Source organism: Oncorhynchus clarkii, unplaced genomic scaffold (genome assembly GCF_045791955.1).
Source record: "Oncorhynchus clarkii lewisi isolate Uvic-CL-2024 unplaced genomic scaffold, UVic_Ocla_1.0 unplaced_contig_8368_pilon_pilon, whole genome shotgun sequence".
NCBI lineage: Eukaryota > Metazoa > Chordata > Actinopteri > Salmoniformes > Salmonidae > Oncorhynchus > Oncorhynchus clarkii.
Genome location: NW_027260807.1, coordinates 69,511 through 87,500, shown reverse-complemented (window position 1 = coordinate 87,500; position 17,990 = coordinate 69,511). Strand labels below are relative to the sequence as shown.

General features: G+C 39.8%; 1 protein-coding gene across 1 annotated transcript in view; it reads right to left on the bottom strand.

Moving 5' to 3' along the window:
- Positions 1 to 2,006: 2,006 nt before the first annotated feature.
- The window catches only part of LOC139401780 (nectin 1b-like), a 64,012-nt gene continuing 48,028 nt past the window's right edge, over positions 2,007 to 17,990 (bottom strand). The window contains exon 5 of the mRNA XM_071145749.1: positions 2,007 to 2,364. Coding sequence (XP_071001850.1) covers positions 2,040 to 2,364 — 325 coding nt within the window. The 3' untranslated portion in view covers positions 2,007 to 2,039. The remainder of the gene's footprint in view (positions 2,365 to 17,990) is intronic.

The following is a 17,990-nucleotide window of genomic DNA, read 5'->3' as shown; positions in this document are numbered from 1 at the left end:
TGGGTGCCTTATTCCCATTATAAACTGGGTGCCTTATTGCCATTATAAACTGGGTGCCTTATTGCCATTATAAACTGGGTGCCTTATTGCCATTATAAACTGGGTGCCTTATTGCCATTATAAACTGGGTGCCTTATTGCTTAAATACACTGAGTGGACATAACATTAGGAACACCTGTTCTTTCCATGCCATAGACTGACCAGGTGAAAGCTATGCACCCTTATTGATGTCACTTATTAAATCCATTTCAATCAGCTTACATCAAGGAGAGGAGACGGGATAAGTAAATCATCCTTGAAAGAGACATGGATTGTGTATGTGTGCCAATCCGAGGGTGAACGAGCAAGACAACATACTTAGGTGTCTTTATTAGGTGTCAGGCACACCGGTTTGTGTGTGTATCAAGAATGATCCACCACCCAAAAGACATCCAGCCATCTTGACACAACTGTGGGAAGCGTTGGAGTCAACACTGGCTAGCATCTCTGTGGAACACTTTAGACAACTTGTAGAGTCCATGCCCCTACGAATTGAGGCTGTTCTGAGGACAAAATGGGGGGAGGTTGTAACTCAATATTAGGAAGGTGGCCTTTAAGGTTTTGTCATTCAGTGTACAACACGAGTGCTACGGTTTCCTGTCCTGTAGAGAGCTTCATGTCTCTGTCTCTCTCTCTGTGTGTCTCTCTTCTATCTGTGTCTCTCTTCTATCTGTGTCTCTCTCTCTCTAATTCTTTCTCACTCTCTCTCTCTTTCTCTCTCTCTCTTTCTCTCTGTCCCTCTTTATTTCTCTCTCTCTCTCTCTGTCTCTCTCTCTCTTTCTCTCTCTCTCTCTGTGTCTCTCTTCTATCTGTGTATCTCTCTCTCTCTCTAATTCTCTCACTCTCTCTCTCTGTGTCTCTCTCTCTGTCTCTCTCTGCGTCTCTGTCTCTCTATCTCTCTGTCTCTCTCACTCTCTGTGTCTCTGTTTCTCTCTCTGCATCTCTGTCTCTCTCTCTGTCTCTATCACTCTCTCTCTCTGTGTGTCTCTCTCTCTGTGTCTCTCTCTCTCTCTCTGTCTCTCTTTCTTTCTCTGTCTCTCTCTCTCTCTTTCTGTGTCTCTCTCTCTGTCTCTCTCTGCGTCTCTTTCTCTCTATCTCTCTCTCTCTCTCTGTGTCTCTCTCTCTCTGCGTCTCTGTCTCACTCTCTCTCTCTGTGTCTCTCTCTCTCTCTATCTCTCTCTCTCTGTGTCTCTCTCTCTGCGTCTCTCTCTCTCTCTGCGTCTCTCTCTCTCTATCTCTCTCTCTCGCTCTCTGTGTCTCTCTCTCTCTGCGTCTCTGTCTCACTCTCTCTCTCTGTGTCTCTCTCTCTGTCTCTCTGTCTCTCTCTGTCTCTCTCTCTCTCTCTGTCTCTTCTCAGAAACCGATGGTCTAATGATCCCCTGACAGAAGACTTCACTGATTCCTCTATTTCACCTCTGTCCTGAGTCATACTAGAGTGAGATAAAGGCACAGCAGAAGAGAAAGAACGGATGCTGTCAAGGTTACAGCTGTTAGATCACACCAAGCAGACAGGATTAAAACACTACATGAGTCAACATGCAACGCAACGTGCGGTAGAGCACCTCTCTCTCTCTCTCTCTCTGTGTGTGTGTGTGTGTGTGTGTGTGTGTGTGTGTGTGTGTGTGTGTGTGTGTGTGTGTGACTACAAGGAGGGAGGGAGAGCTTTGATTGCAAAATACCTTCCCTTATGTTTAAGAGCCCTGGAGAAACCACAGGCATCTACCTAAACCAGTCCAACAACTAACCAGGAAGCCAACCAGAGGAATCAGTTCAGCATTAACCATGCAGTCCAACAACTAACCAGGAAGCCAACCAGAGGAATCAGTTCAGCATTAACCATGCAGTCCAACAACTAACCAGGAAGCCAACCAGAGGAATCAGTTCAGCATTAACCATGCAGTCCAACAACTAACCAGGAAGACAACCAGAGGAATCAGTTCAGCATTAACCATGCAGTCCAACAACTAACCAGGAAGCCAACCAGAGGAATCAGTTCAGCATTAACCATGCAGTCCAACAATTAAACATTCTGAAAAGCTCAGAAACACATTCTGAAAAGCCCAGAAACACATTCTGAAAAGCCCAGAAACACATTCTGAAAAGCCCAGAAACACATTCTGAAAAGCCCAGCGCAGAGAGAAGAAGCAGACGCTTGTAGCAGTGTGTAACCTACCAGTGACGTTAACCTCGACCAGACCTGTACGAGTCCCGATCCCATTGGTGGCATCACACACGTATGTTCCAGCTAGCTCGTAGGTCACCGCCCCCTTGAAGATTAGAGAGTTGTTACGAATCTCCACGGTGCTGGGAAGAGATCCATTCAACCTGGGGGGAGAGTGGAGAGAGAGAGGAAAGACAGAGACAGAGACAGAGAGAAGATAAAGGGGGGAGAGAGATAAAAGAGAAATGGGGAGAGATAAGAGAGATAGAGAGGAGAAACAGATACACAGAGACAGAGACAGAGAGAGAGGGAGAGAGAGACAGAGACAAAGAGAGTATAGAGAGCGAGACAGATACACAGAGAGGGAGAGAGAGACAGAGACAAAGAGAGTATAGAGAGAGAGACAGATACACAGAGAGAGGGAGAGAGTGACAGAGACAAAGAGAGTATAGAGAGAGACAGAGACAAAGAGAGTATAGAGAGAGAGGTAGAGAGAGAGACAGAGACAAAGAGAGTATAGAGAGAGAGGTAGAGAGAGAGGAGCGAGAGAGTAGAGATATAGATAAGAGAGAGAGAGAGAGAGAGAGACAGAGACAGAGTAGAGATATAGAGAAGAGAGAGAGAGAGACAGAGAGACACCGAGGAGAGATATAGAGAAGAGAGAGAGAGAGACAGAGAGACAGAGAGGAGAGATATAGAGAAGGGAGAGATAATAGAGACAGAGAGAACATAAATAAAGAGAGAGAGACAGAGAGTAGAGACAGAGAGGAGAGATATAGAGAAGAGAGAGAGAAACAGAGCGACAGAGAGGAGAGATATAGAGGAAAGAGAGAGACAGAGAGGAGAGATAGAGAAGAGAGAGAGAGTAGAGAGATAGAGAGAAAGAGGAGAGAGAGAGGAGAGAGAGAGGCAGAGACAGAGAGAGAGGAGAGATATAGAGAAGAGAGAGAGCGAGACAGAGACAGAGACAGAGAGAAAGAGAGAGAGGAGAGACATATAGAGAGATATGTTATATTAAACCCATTATAAAAGGGATGAGATACCCCCCCACCACAATAACAACCACACCCTCCTCTTTAACTACGTGCAGAACAGCAATTCAAATATCTTGGAAACCACCCACTGACTGCAAAACAACACTTAATGGACACATTTCTTTCTTCATCCATCAAGTTCAAACACAGCTATGAGAAGAGAGAGAGGTCCCAGTACAGAACAGGTCTGAGCAGGTATAGAACACACCTGACTCCTGAGGAAACACTGTATATAGTTATCTGGTAAGGAGAGGACTAGGATCCGATTGGACTGGTTGAGAAAGAGGGGGTAAGGAGAGGACTAGGATCCTATTGGACTGGTTGAGAAAGAGGGGGTAATGAGAGGAAGAGGATCCTATTGGACTGGTTGAGAAAGAGGGGGTAAGGAGAGGACTAGGATCCGATTGGACTGGTTGAGAAAGAGGGGGTAAGGAGAGGACTAGGATCCTATTGGACTGGTTGAGAAAGAGGGGGTAAGGAGAGGACTAGGATCCTATTGGACTGGTTGAGAAAGAGGGGGTAAGGAGATGACTAGGATCCGATTGGACTGGTTGAGAAAGAGGGGGTAAGGAGAGGACTAGGATCCTATTGGACTGGTTGAGAAAGAGGGGGTAAGGAGAGGACTAGGATCCTATTGGACTGGTTGAGAAAGAAGGGGTAAGGAGAGGACTAGGACCCTATTGGACTGGTTGAGAAAGAGGGGGTAAGGAGAGGACTAGGATCCGATTGGACTGGTTGAGAAAGAGGGGGTAAGGAGAGGACTAGGATCCTATTGGACTGGTTGAGAAAGAGGGGGTAAGGAGAGGACTAGGATCCTATTGGACTGGTTGAGAAAGAGGGGGTAAGGAGAGGACTAGGATCCGATTGGACTGGTTGAGAAAGAGGGGGTAAGGAGAGGACTAGGATCCTATTGGACTGGTTGAGAAAGAGGGGGTAAGGAGAGGACTAAGACCCTATTGGACTGGTTGAGAAAGAGGGGGTAATGAGAGGACTAGGATCATATTGGACTGGTTGAGAAAGAGGGGGTAAGGAGAGGACTAGGATCCTATTGGACTGGTTGAGAAAGAGAGGGTAATGAGAGGAAGAGGATCCTATTGGACTGGTTGTGACACTTCCCCAGCACTCTCCTCCTCCTCCCCTTCTCTTCCTCCCCTTTCTAGTAATAACACCCTGTTCTGTTATTCATCTCAGGAAGGGCTAGTTTACACAGACAAACTGAACCACTGTGCAGTGCCAGAGCACTAAAACAATGCAATGCTGCATTTGACAAAATCATGTCACGCTGTAGTACAGGCCACACATCCACAGGTACAGCATGCGTGCGGACATGCGTGTCTGATGTTGAGGCTCTCTCAATGTTACTGGGACTGACTAACCTACTGGCTGGCTGGCTGACTATCTGGCTGTCTAGCTGACTGTCAGGCAGAACTAACTGGCTGGCTGGCTCGCTGTCTATCTGGCTGACTGGCTGGCTGACTGGCTCACTCTCTGACTGCCTGGCTGACTAGATGTCTTACTGTCTGGCTGACTGTCTAACAGGCTGACTAGCTGGCTGGATGAATGGCTGGATGACTGGTTGGCTGTCTAACTGGTTAACTGTCTGGCTGAGGTCATCTTTTCCTAATTAATGTTGGACTACAGAACGATATAGTGTTATTTACATTTTTCGAGTGAATTTTCTACATCACTTCATTCTGCTCTATAATGTTTATATCACAAATGGAAGCTAGGTTTGGCTCTTAGCCAATACATTATAGTTCATTTGTATTTCATTGACAGCCTTGCAGCATTCCTATTCAGCATTCATACACAGACTTTGAAATATCCACATATTATGTATGATATGATGTTATTAATATATAATGTTATTATGATATGATGTTATTAATACATTGTGTTTTCATATCATGTTATTACGATACCATGTAATTAATATATGATGATATTATGATATGGTGTTATTAATATATGATGATATTATGATACCATGTTATTAATATATGATGATATTATGATACCATGTTATTAATATATGATGATATTATGATATGATGTTATTAATATATTATGTAATATATGATGTTATTATTATACCATGTTATTAATATATTATGTTTTATATGATGATATTATGATACCAAGTTATTAATATATGATGATATTATGATACCATGTTATTAATATATGATGTTATTATTATACCATATTATTAATATATTATGTTTTATATGATGTTATACCATGTTATTAATATATGATGTTTTATATGATGTTATTATGATACCATGTTATTAATATATTATGTTTTATATGATGATATTATGATACCATGTTATTAATATATGATGATATTATGATACCATGTATCACAATATAACAATATATGATATAACAATATATGATGTTATTATGATACCATGTTATTAATATATTATGTTTTATATGATGTTATTATGATACCATGTTATTAATATATTATGTTTTATATGATGTTTTTATGATACCATGTTATTAAAATATTATGTTTTATATGATGTTGTCTTCAACCAGGATCTCACTGATCACTGCCTCATTGCATGCGTCCGTTATGGGTCCGCGGTCAAACGACCACCCCTCATCACTGTCAAACGCTCCTTAAAACACTTCAGCGAGCAGGCCTTTCTAATCGACCTGGCCGGGGTATCCTGGAATGACATTGACCTCATCCCGTCAGTAGAGGATGCCTGGTCATTCTTCAAAAGTGCCTTCATCACCATCTTAAATAAGCATGCCCCTTTAAAAAAATGTAGAACCAGTAATAGATATAGCCCTTGGTTCACTCCAGACCTGTCTGCCCTTGACCAGCACAAAAACATCCTGTGGCGTACTGCACTAGCTTCGAATAGCCCCCGTGATATGCAACTTTTCAGGGAAGTCAGGAACCAATACACACAGTCAGTTAGGAAAGCAAAGGCTAGCTTTTTCAAACAGAAATTTGCATCCTGCAGCACTAATTCCCAAACGTTCTGGGACACTGTAAAGTCCACGGAGAATAATAGCATCTCCTTCTGGGACACTGTAAAGTCCATGCACAATAAGAGCACCTCTTCCCAGCTGCCCACTGCACTGAGGATAGCAAACACTGTCACCACCGATACATCCACGATAATCTAGAATTTCAATGAGAATTACTCTACGGCTGGCCACACTTTCCACCTGGCTACCCCAGCCCCAGCCAACAGCTCTGCACCCCCCGCAGCAACTTGCCCAAGCCCCCCAGCTTCTCCTTCACCCAAATCCTTACAGCTGATGTCCTGAAAGAGCTGCAAAATCTGGATCCCTACTAAATCAGCTGGACTACACAATCTGGACACTCTCTTCCTACAATTATCCGTCGCCATTGTCGCAACCCCTATTACTCGTCTGTTCAACCTCTCTTTGGTATCGTCTGAGATTCCTAACGATTGGAAAGCGGACGTGGCCAACCCCCTCTTCAAAGTGGGAGACACTCTAGACCCAAACTGTTACAGACCTATATCTATCCTACCCTGCCTTTCCAAAGTCTTTGAAAGCCAAGTGAACAAACAGATCACCGAACATTTCAAATCCCAACATAATTTCTCCTCTATGCAATCCGGTTTCCGAGCTGGTCACGGGTGCATCTCAGCCACTAAACACATGCTCTTCAACCGAATGCTGCCCGCACCCGCCTATCAGCCTAGCATCACTACTCTGGACAGTTCTGACTTAGAATATGTGGACATCTATAAATACCTAGGTGTCTGGTTAGACTGTAAACTCTCCTTCCAGACTCACATTAAGCGTCTCCAATCCAAAATTAAATCTAGAATTGGCTTCCTATTTCGCAACAAAGCATCCTTCACTCATGCTGCCAAACATACCCTTGTAAAGCTGACTATCCTGCCGATCCTTGACTTCAGCGATGTCATTTACAAAATAGCCTCCAACAATCAACTCAACAAATTGGATGCAGTCTATCACAGTGGCATCCATTTTGTCACCAAAGGCAGCTCACTGGTCACCATTGCAACACCCACCCAGTAGCACGTGCTCCAGTAGGTATATTGTACTGGTTATCCCCAAAGCTAACAACTTAGCCTACCTGGTTAAATCAAGGTTAAATTAATAACATATGATGTTATTAATATATAACGTTATTATAATACAATGTTTTTAATATATGTAATTATATCATGCTATTATGATACCATGTTATTTCTAAATATGATGTTATTATATCATGTTACTATCAAATTATGTTATTAATATATTAGGATATGTTAATATATTATAGTATTATTATATTACACTATTATGTTATTATGATATTATGGTATTAATAAATTATGTTATGCTATTATGTTATTTATATATTAGGATATGTTAATATATTATAGTATTATTATATTACACTATTATGTTATTATGATATTATGGTATTAATAAATTATGTTATGCTATTATGTTATTTATACATGGCATTACAATATTAAACTATTAATAACAATGGTGTTATTCTAATATATTATGATATTATGTAATCAATATATTATGATGTATTGTATTAATATATATATATATATATATATATATATATATATATATATATATATATATATATTGTTATTAAAACATTGTTATTATGATATGGTATTCATATTTTATGTAATTAGGATATTATGTTATTAATATATTATGATATTATATTATCACTATATTGGTATTAATATATACTGGTACTAGTATATTAATATATTATGATATGTTATTAACATATGTATTTATATTTATATAGTAGGTTGTTATGATACTATGTTATTAATATATATAGTTTGTTGTTATATGTTATGATATTATATTTTGAATATATTATGTTATTTACATATATACATATTATGATATGGTATTAACACATGCTATTATGTTATTATGTTATTAACCTATGTTATAAATATATTATGTTATTAATATACAACATTATGATATTATGGTATTACGTTATGATAATGACAATATCTTATGCGATTATGTTAATGTTTGTTATTAATATATGTTATTAATATATTATGTTAATGATCATGTGTTATTATGATAATATGTTATTATGATAATATGTTAATATGTTATTATGATATTATGTTATTGGAATATTATGTCATTATCATATGTTAAAAAATAAGCAGCGGAATTGAATGTCTGAACAATGCTGACACATAACATTATGTCATTTCGTTGATATGCTATTATGGTATTATTAAATAATGTGTTTATGAAATGATGTTATTATATTATGTTATTATGTCATTTTATTATGGCAGGGTAGCCTAGTGGTTAGAGTGTAGAGGAGGCAGGGTAGCCTAGTGGTTAGAGTGTAGAGGAGGCAGGTAGCCTAGTGGTTAGAGTGTAGAGGAGGCAGGGTAGCCTAGTGGTTAGAGTGTAGAGGAGGCAGGTAGCCTAGTGGTTAGAGTGTAGAGGAGGCAGGGTAGCCTAGTGGTTAGAGTGTAGAGGAGGCAGGTAGCCTAGTGGTTAGAGTGTAGAGGAGGCAGGTAGCCTAGTGGTTAGAGTGTAGAGGAGGCAGGGTAGCCTAGTGGTTAGAGTGTAGAGGAGGCAGGTAGCCTAGTGGTTAGAGTGTAGAGGAGGCAGGGTAGCCTAGTGGTTAGAGTGTAGAGGAGGCAGGTAGCCTAGTGGTTAGAGTGTAGAGGAGGCAGGGTAGCCTAGTGGTTAGAGTGTAGAGGAGGCAGGGTAGCCTAGTGGTTAGAGTGTAGAGGAGGCAGGGTAGCCTAGTGGTTAGAGTGTAGAGGAGGCAGGGTAGCCTAGTGGTTAGAGTGTAGAGGCGGCAGGGTAGCCTAGTGGTTAGAGTGTAGAGGAGGCAGGTAGCCTAGTGGTTAGAGTGTAGAGGAGGCAGGTAGCCTAGTGGTTAGAGTGTAGAGGAGGCAGGTAGCCTAGTGGTTAGAGTGTAGAGGAGGCAGGTAGCCTAGTGGTTAGAGTGTAGAGGAGGCAGGTAGCCTAGTGGTTAGAGTGTAGAGGCGGCAGGGTAGCCTAGTGGTTAGAGTGTAGAGGAGGCAGGTAGCCTAGTGGTTAGAGTGTAGAGGCGGCAGGGTAGCCTAGTGGTTAGAGTGTAGAGGCGGCAGGGTAGCCTAGTGGTTAGAGTGTAGAGGCGGCAGGGTAGCCTAGTGGTTAGAGTGTAGAGGCGGCAGGGTAGCCTAGTGGTTAGAGTGTAGAGGCGGTAGGGTAGCCTAGTGGTTAGAGTGTAGAGGCGGTAGGGTAGCCTAGTGGTTAGAGTGTAGAGGCGGCAGGGTAGCCTAGTGGTTAGAGTGTAGAGGCGGCAGGGTAGCCTAGTGGTTAGAGTGTAGAGGCGGTAGGGTAGCCTAGTGGTTAGAGTGTAGAGGCGGTAGGGTAGCCTAGTGGTTAGAGTGTAGAGGCGGCAGGGTAGCCTAGTGGTTAGAGTGTAGAGGCGGCAGGGTAGCCTAGTGGTTAGAGCGTTGGACTAGTAACCGAAAGGTTGCAAGTTCAAATCCCCGAGCTGACAAGGTATAAATCTGTCGTTCTGCCCGTGAACAGGCAGTTAACCCACTGTTCCTAGGCCGTCATTGAAAATAAGAATTTGTTCTTAACTGACTTGCCTAGTTAAAAAAAGGTAAAATAAAAAAAATTAAAAAAAATAATAAAAAAAATATGAAATTATGTTATTATATTATGTTATTATTATACTATGTTATTATGAAATTATGTTATTATATTATGTTATTATGAAATTATGTTATTATACTATGTTATTATGAAATTATGTTATTATATTATGTTATTATTATACTATGTTATTATGAAATTATGTTATTATATTATGTTATTATGAAATTATGTTATTATACTATGTTATTATGAAATTATGTTATTATATTACGTTATTATGAAATTATGTTATTATATTATGTTATTATGTCATTTTATTATGCTAATATGTTATTATGAAATTGTGTTATTATATTATGTTATTATGTCATTTTATTATGCTAATATGTTATTGTGAAAGTATGTTCTTATATTATGTTATTATGAAATTATGTTATTATATTATGTTATTATGTCATTTTATTATGCTAATATGTTATTATGAAATTCTGTTATTATATTATGTTATTATGTCATTTTATTATGATATTATGTTATTTTATTATGCTAGTATGTCATTATGAAATTATGTTATTATATTATGTTATTATGAAATTATGTTATTATATTATGTTATTATGAAATTATGTTATTATATTATGTTATTATGAAATTATGTTATTATATTATGTTATTATGTTATTTTATTATGCTATATGTTATTATTAAATTGTGTTATTATATTATGCTATTATGAAATTATTTTATTATATTATGTTAGTATGTCATTGTATTATGCTAATATGTTATTATGAAATTATGTTATTATATTATGTTATTATGAAATTATGTTATTATATTATGTTATTATGTCATTTTATTATGCTAATATGTTATTATGCAATTATGTTATTATATTATGTTATTATGTCATTTTATTATGCTAATATGTTATTATGAAATTATGTTATTATATTACGTGATTATGAAATTATGTTATTATATTATGTTATTATGAAATTATGTTATTATATTATGTTATTATGTCATTGTATTATGCTAATATGTTATTATGAAATTATGTTATTATATTATGTTATTATGTCATTTTATTATGATATTATGTTATTTTATTATGCTATTATGTTATTTATATGTTAAGATATTATGATATTATGTAAAAAAAATATATTATGTTATTAAGGTATGCTAGACTACATGATTAATAGACTACAGTGCTGAAAGTCTACAGTGTTACAACACATGGGTTGATAAACTACAGTGTTACAACACATGGGTTGATAAACTACAGTGTCACAGCACCTGGGTTGATAAACTACAGTGTTACAACATCTAGGTTGATAAACTACAGTGTTACAACACCTGGGTTGATAAACTACAGTGTTACAACACCTGGGTTGATACACTACAGTGTTACACCACCTGGGTTGATAAACTACAGTGTTACAAATCCTAGGTTGATAAACTACAGTCTTACAACACCTGGGTTGATAAACTACAGTGTTACAACACCTGGGTTGATCAACTACAATGTTACAACACCTGGGTTGATAAACTACAGTGTTACAAATCCTAGGTTGATAAACTACAGTCTTACAACACCTGGGTTGATAAACTACAGTCTTACAACACCTGGGTTGATAAACTACAGTGTTACAACACCTGGGTTGATAAACTACAGTGTTACAACACCTGGGTTGATAAACTACAGTGTTACAGCACCTGGGTTGATAAACTACAGTGTTACAACACCTGGGTTGATAAACTACAGTGTTACAACACATGGGTTGATAAACTACAGTGTCACAGCACCTGGGTTGATAAACTACAATGTTACAGCACCTGGGTTGATAAACTACAGTGTTACAACACCTGGGTTGATACACTACAGTGTTACAACCCCTGGGTTGATAAACTACAGTGTTACAGAACCTGGGTTGATAAACTACAGGATCGAAAGTAGAGCAGGGAAAGACTGATGAATCTCAGTGTGTGCGTTGTTCGGGCCGCAGAGAGGGGAGAGGTCAAGGTGCCATCATGTGTAAACATATCTTTTGCTCCACTGTGTCTGTGTGCCAGTTACTCTCCTCTCAGTGAGCTTGTCCAGGATTGGTTGTATTTAGAATTGGTTGTATCTAAATGACAATTTGATATATATCATAGGGTGGGGGTAATGTCTTGGTACCATTTTGTACCAAGGACGAAATAAGAGCTTTGTTTAGGAGACCAAACTGAACGATAATTTATAGCCAACTCTGTCTGGCTAGGGGATACTCCTTTCTGAAGTAAAGTATTTTCTTTGTGTAAGTTCCTAAGACCTGTGGTTTGTCATGTCGTCTGGGGGGGGGGGGGGGGGTGGATCTATGCTATTAAAGGATCTCAGTTGCAATGTAGAGGGGGCTCTCAGAGAATTCATTGATAGACACTGAATTGATCTGAGAGTCACAGGGTTGTGATAGAGCTCATATAATTAAAAATGGACTTTGTGATAACTAACTCTGACTTGTGTGTGTGGTTTGCTCCCATGATTTGGTAAATAGAGGAAATTTCCACGACAGCGTGCGTGCATGTGTGTGTGTGAGAGAGATCGTGTGTTTGTGTGAGCGAGAGATTGTGTGTGTGTGCGTGTGTGCGTGTGTGTGTGTGTGTGTGTGTGTGTGTGTGTGTGTGTGTGTGTGTGTGAGAGAGAGAGAGAGAGAGCGTGTGTGAGAGAAAGAGAGAGCGTGTGTGTTCCGCCCCAGCCCAGGGGGAAACTTCACAACACATTTAGAGTATTGTTAAACCGAAGCAATGTCCCTTCCTATCTGTCACCCAGCATGCCCCCTTGTCTATACATCTCTCAGTCACTCTCTCTCTCTCTCTCTCTCTCTCTATCTCTCTCTCTCTCTCTCTCTCTCTCAGTCTCCGTGTCTCTCTCTCTGTCTCCCTCTCACTCTCTGTCTCAGTCTCTCTCTCTCAGTTTCAGTCTCTCTGTCTCTCTCGCTCTGTCTCTATGTCTCTCTCTCTCTCAGTTTCAGTCTCAGTCTCTCTCTCTTTCTCACTCTCAGTCTCCCTCTCTCTCTCTCAGTCTCTCTCTCTTTCTCTCTCCCAGTCTCTCTCTCTTTCTCTCTATCAGTCTCTGTCTCTGTCTCTCTCTTTCTCGCGTTCTCTCTCAGTCTCTCTTTCTCTCTCTGTCTCTTTCTCTCTCTTTCTCTCTGTCTCTCAGTCTCTCTCTCAGTCTCTCTCCCTCTCTATGTGTGAAAAAACAATAACAATGAAGAGTAAACATTACACTCACAACTGTTCCAAAATAATACATATATTTCAAATGTCATATCACGTCTTTATACAGTGTTGTAACGATGTGCAAATAGTTAAAGTGCAAAAGGGAAAATAAATAAACATAAATATTGGTTGAATTCACAATGGTGTTTGTTCTTCACAGGTTGACCTTTTCTTGTAGCAACAGGTCAAAAATCTTGCTGCTGTGATGGCACACTGTGGAATTTCACCCAGTAGATATGGGAGTTTATCAAAATCAGTTTTATCAAAATCAGTAGATATGGGAGTTTGGGTCTGTGTAATCTGAGGGAAATATGTGTCTCTAATATGGTCATACATTTGGCAGGAGGTTAGGAAGTGCAGCTCAGTTTCCACCTCATTTTGTGGGCAGTGTGCACATAGCTTGTCCTCTCTTGAGAGCCAGGTCTGCCTATGGCAGCTTTTCTCAATAGCAAGGCTATGCTCACTGAGGCTGTACATAGGCAAAGCTTTCCTTAAGTTTGGGTCAGTCACACTGGTCAGGTATTCTGCCACTGCGTACTCTGTTCAGGGCCAAATAGCATTCTAGTTTGCTCTGATTTTTTGTTAATTCTTTCCAATGTGTCAAGTAATTATCTTTTTGTTTTCTCGTGATTTGGTTGGGTCTAATTGTGTTTCTGTCCTGGGGCTCTGTGGGGTCTGTTTGTGGTTGTGAACAGAGCCTCGGGACCAGCTCGCTTAGGGGACTCTTCTCCAGGTTCATCTCTCTGTAGGTGATGGCTTTGTTATGTTAGGTTTGGGAATCACTTCCTTTTAGGTGGTTGTAGAATTTATCAGGCACTTTTCTGGATTTTGATAATTAGCGGGTATCGGCCTAATTCTGCTCTGCCTGCATTATTTGGTGTTCTACGTTGTACACAGAGGATATTTTTTGCAGAATTCTGCATGCAGAGTCTCAATTTGGTGTTTGTCCATTTTGTGAAGCCTTGGTTGGTGAGCGGACCCCAGACCTCACAACCATTAAGGGCAATGGGTTTTATAACTGATTCAAGTATTTTTAGCCAGATCCTAATTGGTATGTTGAATTTTATGTTCCTTTTGATGGCATAGAATGCCCTTCGTTCCTTGTCTCTCAGATAGTTCACACCTTTGTGGAAGTTACCTGTGGTGCTGGTGTTTAGATGGAATTTGTATTTGTTATCCTGGCAACTGGACATTTTTTGTAAGACAATTATTTTTGTCTTACTGAGATTTACTGTCAGGGCCCAGGTCTGACAGAATCTGTGCAGAAGATCTAGGTGCTGTTGTAGGCCCTCCTTGGTTGGTGACAGAAGCACCAGATCATTATCAAACAGCAGACATTTGACTACAGATTTTAGTAGGGTGAGGCCGGGTGCTGCACACTGTTCTAGTGCCCTCGCCAATTCATTGATGTATATGATGAAGAGGGTGGGGCTCAAGCTGCATCCCTGTCTCACCCCACGGCTCTGTGGAAATAAATGTGTGTTTTTGCCAATTTTAACTGCACACTTGTTGTTTGTGTACACAGATTTCATAATGTCTTGTGATTGAAGTCGGAAGGTTTACATACACCTTAGCCAAATACATTTAACCTCTTGAAACTAGGGGGCACTATTTTTATTTTTGGAAAAACGTTCCCAAAGTAAACCGCCTATTTCTCAGGACCAGATGCTAGAAAATGCATATAATTTACCGCTTAGGATAGAAAACACTCTAAAGTTTCCAAAACTGTCAAAATATTGTCTGTGAGTATAACAGAACTGATATTGCAGGCGAAAGCCTAAGAAAAATCCAATCAGGAAGTGACTCATGTTTTGAAACCGTTGTGTTCCTATGCACCCCTTTGGGCAACCAGATTCCTTTTTCTACGTATTCCCTAAGGTGTGAATATAATGTGTAATTTTTTCCGGCGTTGCCGTGACCGCTATTTCCGGCGGATTTCTCAACATAACGTGACAAACAAACGGAGGTATTTTGGGTATAAAAATAATCTTTATGGAACAAAAGGAACATTTTCTGTCTAACTGGGAGTCTCGTCAGTGAAAACATCAGAAGATAATCAAAGGTAAACGGTTAATTTTATTGCTTTTCTGATTTCCGTGACCAAGCTTCCTGCTGTGTGAAAACCTTGTGAAGACTTACAGAAAACGTTTGACTTCTGTCATTGCCAACAAAGGGTATATAACAAAGTATTGAGATAAACTTTTGTTATTCACCAAATACTTATTTTCTACCATAATTTGCAAATAAATTCATAAAAAATCATACAATGTGATTTTCTGGATTTTTTTTCTCATTTTGTCTGTCATAGTTGAAGTGTACGTATAATGAAAATTACAGGCCTCTCTCATCTTTTTAAGTGGGAGAACTTGCACAATTGGTGGCTGACTAAATACTTTTTTGCCTCACTTTTTCCCCCACTGTAGATAGATTCAAAAAAAATATGTATTTACCCCCTTTACTATGAAGCCCTAAATAAGATCTGATGTAAAATATTACCACCTTCAGAAGTCACATAATTAGTTAAATAAAGTCCACCTGTGTGCAATCTAAGTGTCACATGATCTCAGTATATATACACCTGTTCTGAAAGGCCCTAGTCTGCAACACCACCAAGCAAGCGGCACTATGAACAGCAAGGAGCTCTCCAAACAGGTCAGGTCCAAATTTGTGGAGAAGTACAGATCAGGGTTGGGTTATAAAAAATTATCAGAAACTTTGAACATCCCATGGAGCAAATTAAATCCATTATTAAAAAATGGAAAGAATATGGCACCACAACAAACCTGCCAAGAGAGGGCCGCCCACCAAAACTCACAGACCAGGAAAGTAGGGAATTAATCAGAGAGGCAACAAAGAGACCAAAGATAACCCTGAAGGAGCTGCAAACCTCCACAGCAGAAATTGGAGTGTCTGTCCATAGGACCACTTTAAGCCGTACACTCAACAGAGTTGGGCTTTAGGGAAGAGTGGCCAGAAATAAATAAGCTAACATGTTTGGGGAAGAGCAAACATGTTTAGGGAAGAGTGGCCAGAACTAAATAAGCAAGCATGTTTGGTGTTTGCCAAAAGGCATGTGAAGACTCCCCAAACACATGGAAGAAGGTACTCTGGTCAGACAAGACCTAAATTGAGCTTTTTGTCTATAAAGTTAAATTCTATGTCTGGGGCAAACCCAACACCTCTTATAACCCAGAGAACTCCATCCCCACAGTGAAGCATGGTGGTGGCAGAGTCACACTGTTGGGATGTTTTTCATCGGCAGGGACTGGGAAACTGGTCAGAATTGAAGGAATGATGGACGGTGCTAAATACAGGGACATTCTTGAGGGAAACCAGTTTGTCTTCCAGAGATTTGAGACTGGGACGGAGGTTCACCTTCCAGCAGGACAATGACCCTAAGCATACTGTTAAAGCAACACTCAAGTGGTTTAAGAGGAAACCTTTAAATGTCTTGGAATGGCCTAGTCAAAGCCCAGAACCCAATCCAATTGAGAATCTGTGGTATGACTTAAAGATTGTTGTACACCAGCGGAACCCATCCAACTTGAAGGAACTGGAGCAGTTTTGCCTTGAAGAATGGGCAAAAAACCCAGTGGCTAGATGTGCCAAGCTTATAGAGACATACCCCAAGAGACTTGCAGCTGTAATTGCTGCAAAAGGTGTCTCTACAAAGTATTGACTTTGGGGGGTGAATAGTTTGCACGCTCAAGTGTTCTGTTTTTTTCTTATTTCTTGTTTGTTTCACAATAAAAAATATGTTGCATTTTCAAATGTTGTGTAAATCAAATGATACAAACCCCCCCAAAAAATCAATTTTAATTCCAGGTTGTAGGGCAACAAAATAGGAAAAATGCCAAGGGGAGTGAATACCTTCGCAAGCCACTGTAGATAGTATAGATAGTGTAGATACTGAAGATAGATAGACTTTGCCTAGGCTCCCATCTCACACCTTACCATCATCAATACACTGGTGTGTAAAGCAACTGAAACACATGAATGAAAGGTTGATGAAGACAGAGAAAGAGGAGGTAGAGTTATGTTGATAGATTTCCAGCATGGCTTTCTGCTTTTGAAACCCAGATTGGAAACGTGGAATAAAAACGGTTACCAGACCATAATAACACAAGTATTTATCATAAATTCCCAACTTTGTGGCAGCTCCATTGCAGCAGTAAATTGAATTGAGTATTTAACAGGGTTCTGGAGAATGTGTGTTAGCTACACATCCACTTGATGTTATGACAGAGTAGAACAGAGCAGTGTTGTAAGAAGGGCTTTATAAATACATTTGATTGATTGATTGATTGATTGATTGATTGAACCGAGGCACAAATAGTTAATTTAATTAACCAGGTCAGTTGACTAAGAACATATTCTCATTTACAGCAACGACCTGGGGAATAGTTACAGGGGAGAGGAGATGAATGAGCCAATTTTAAGATGGGGATGATTAGGTGGCCATGATGGTATGAATGTCATATCGGGATTTTTAAAAAACACCAGTGTTAACACCCCAACAATAAGTTCCATGGGATCTTTACTGACCACAGAGAGTCAGGACACCCATTTAACATTACATCTGAAAGACAGCACTTTACACAGGGCAATGTCCCCAATCACTGCCCTGGGGTATTATTTTTACACCAGAGGAAAGTGTGCCTCCTACTGGCCCTCCAACACCACTTCCAGCAGCATCTGGTCTCCCATCCAGGGACTGACCAGGACCAACCCTGCTCATCTTCAGAAGCAAGCCAGCAGTGGACACAGGGTGGTATGCAGGGTGGTATGATGCTGGCAAATATTAGCTATTCCCTGAATAGTGTTGACCAGAGCAGGGGATTGAGCACAGGGGATATTTT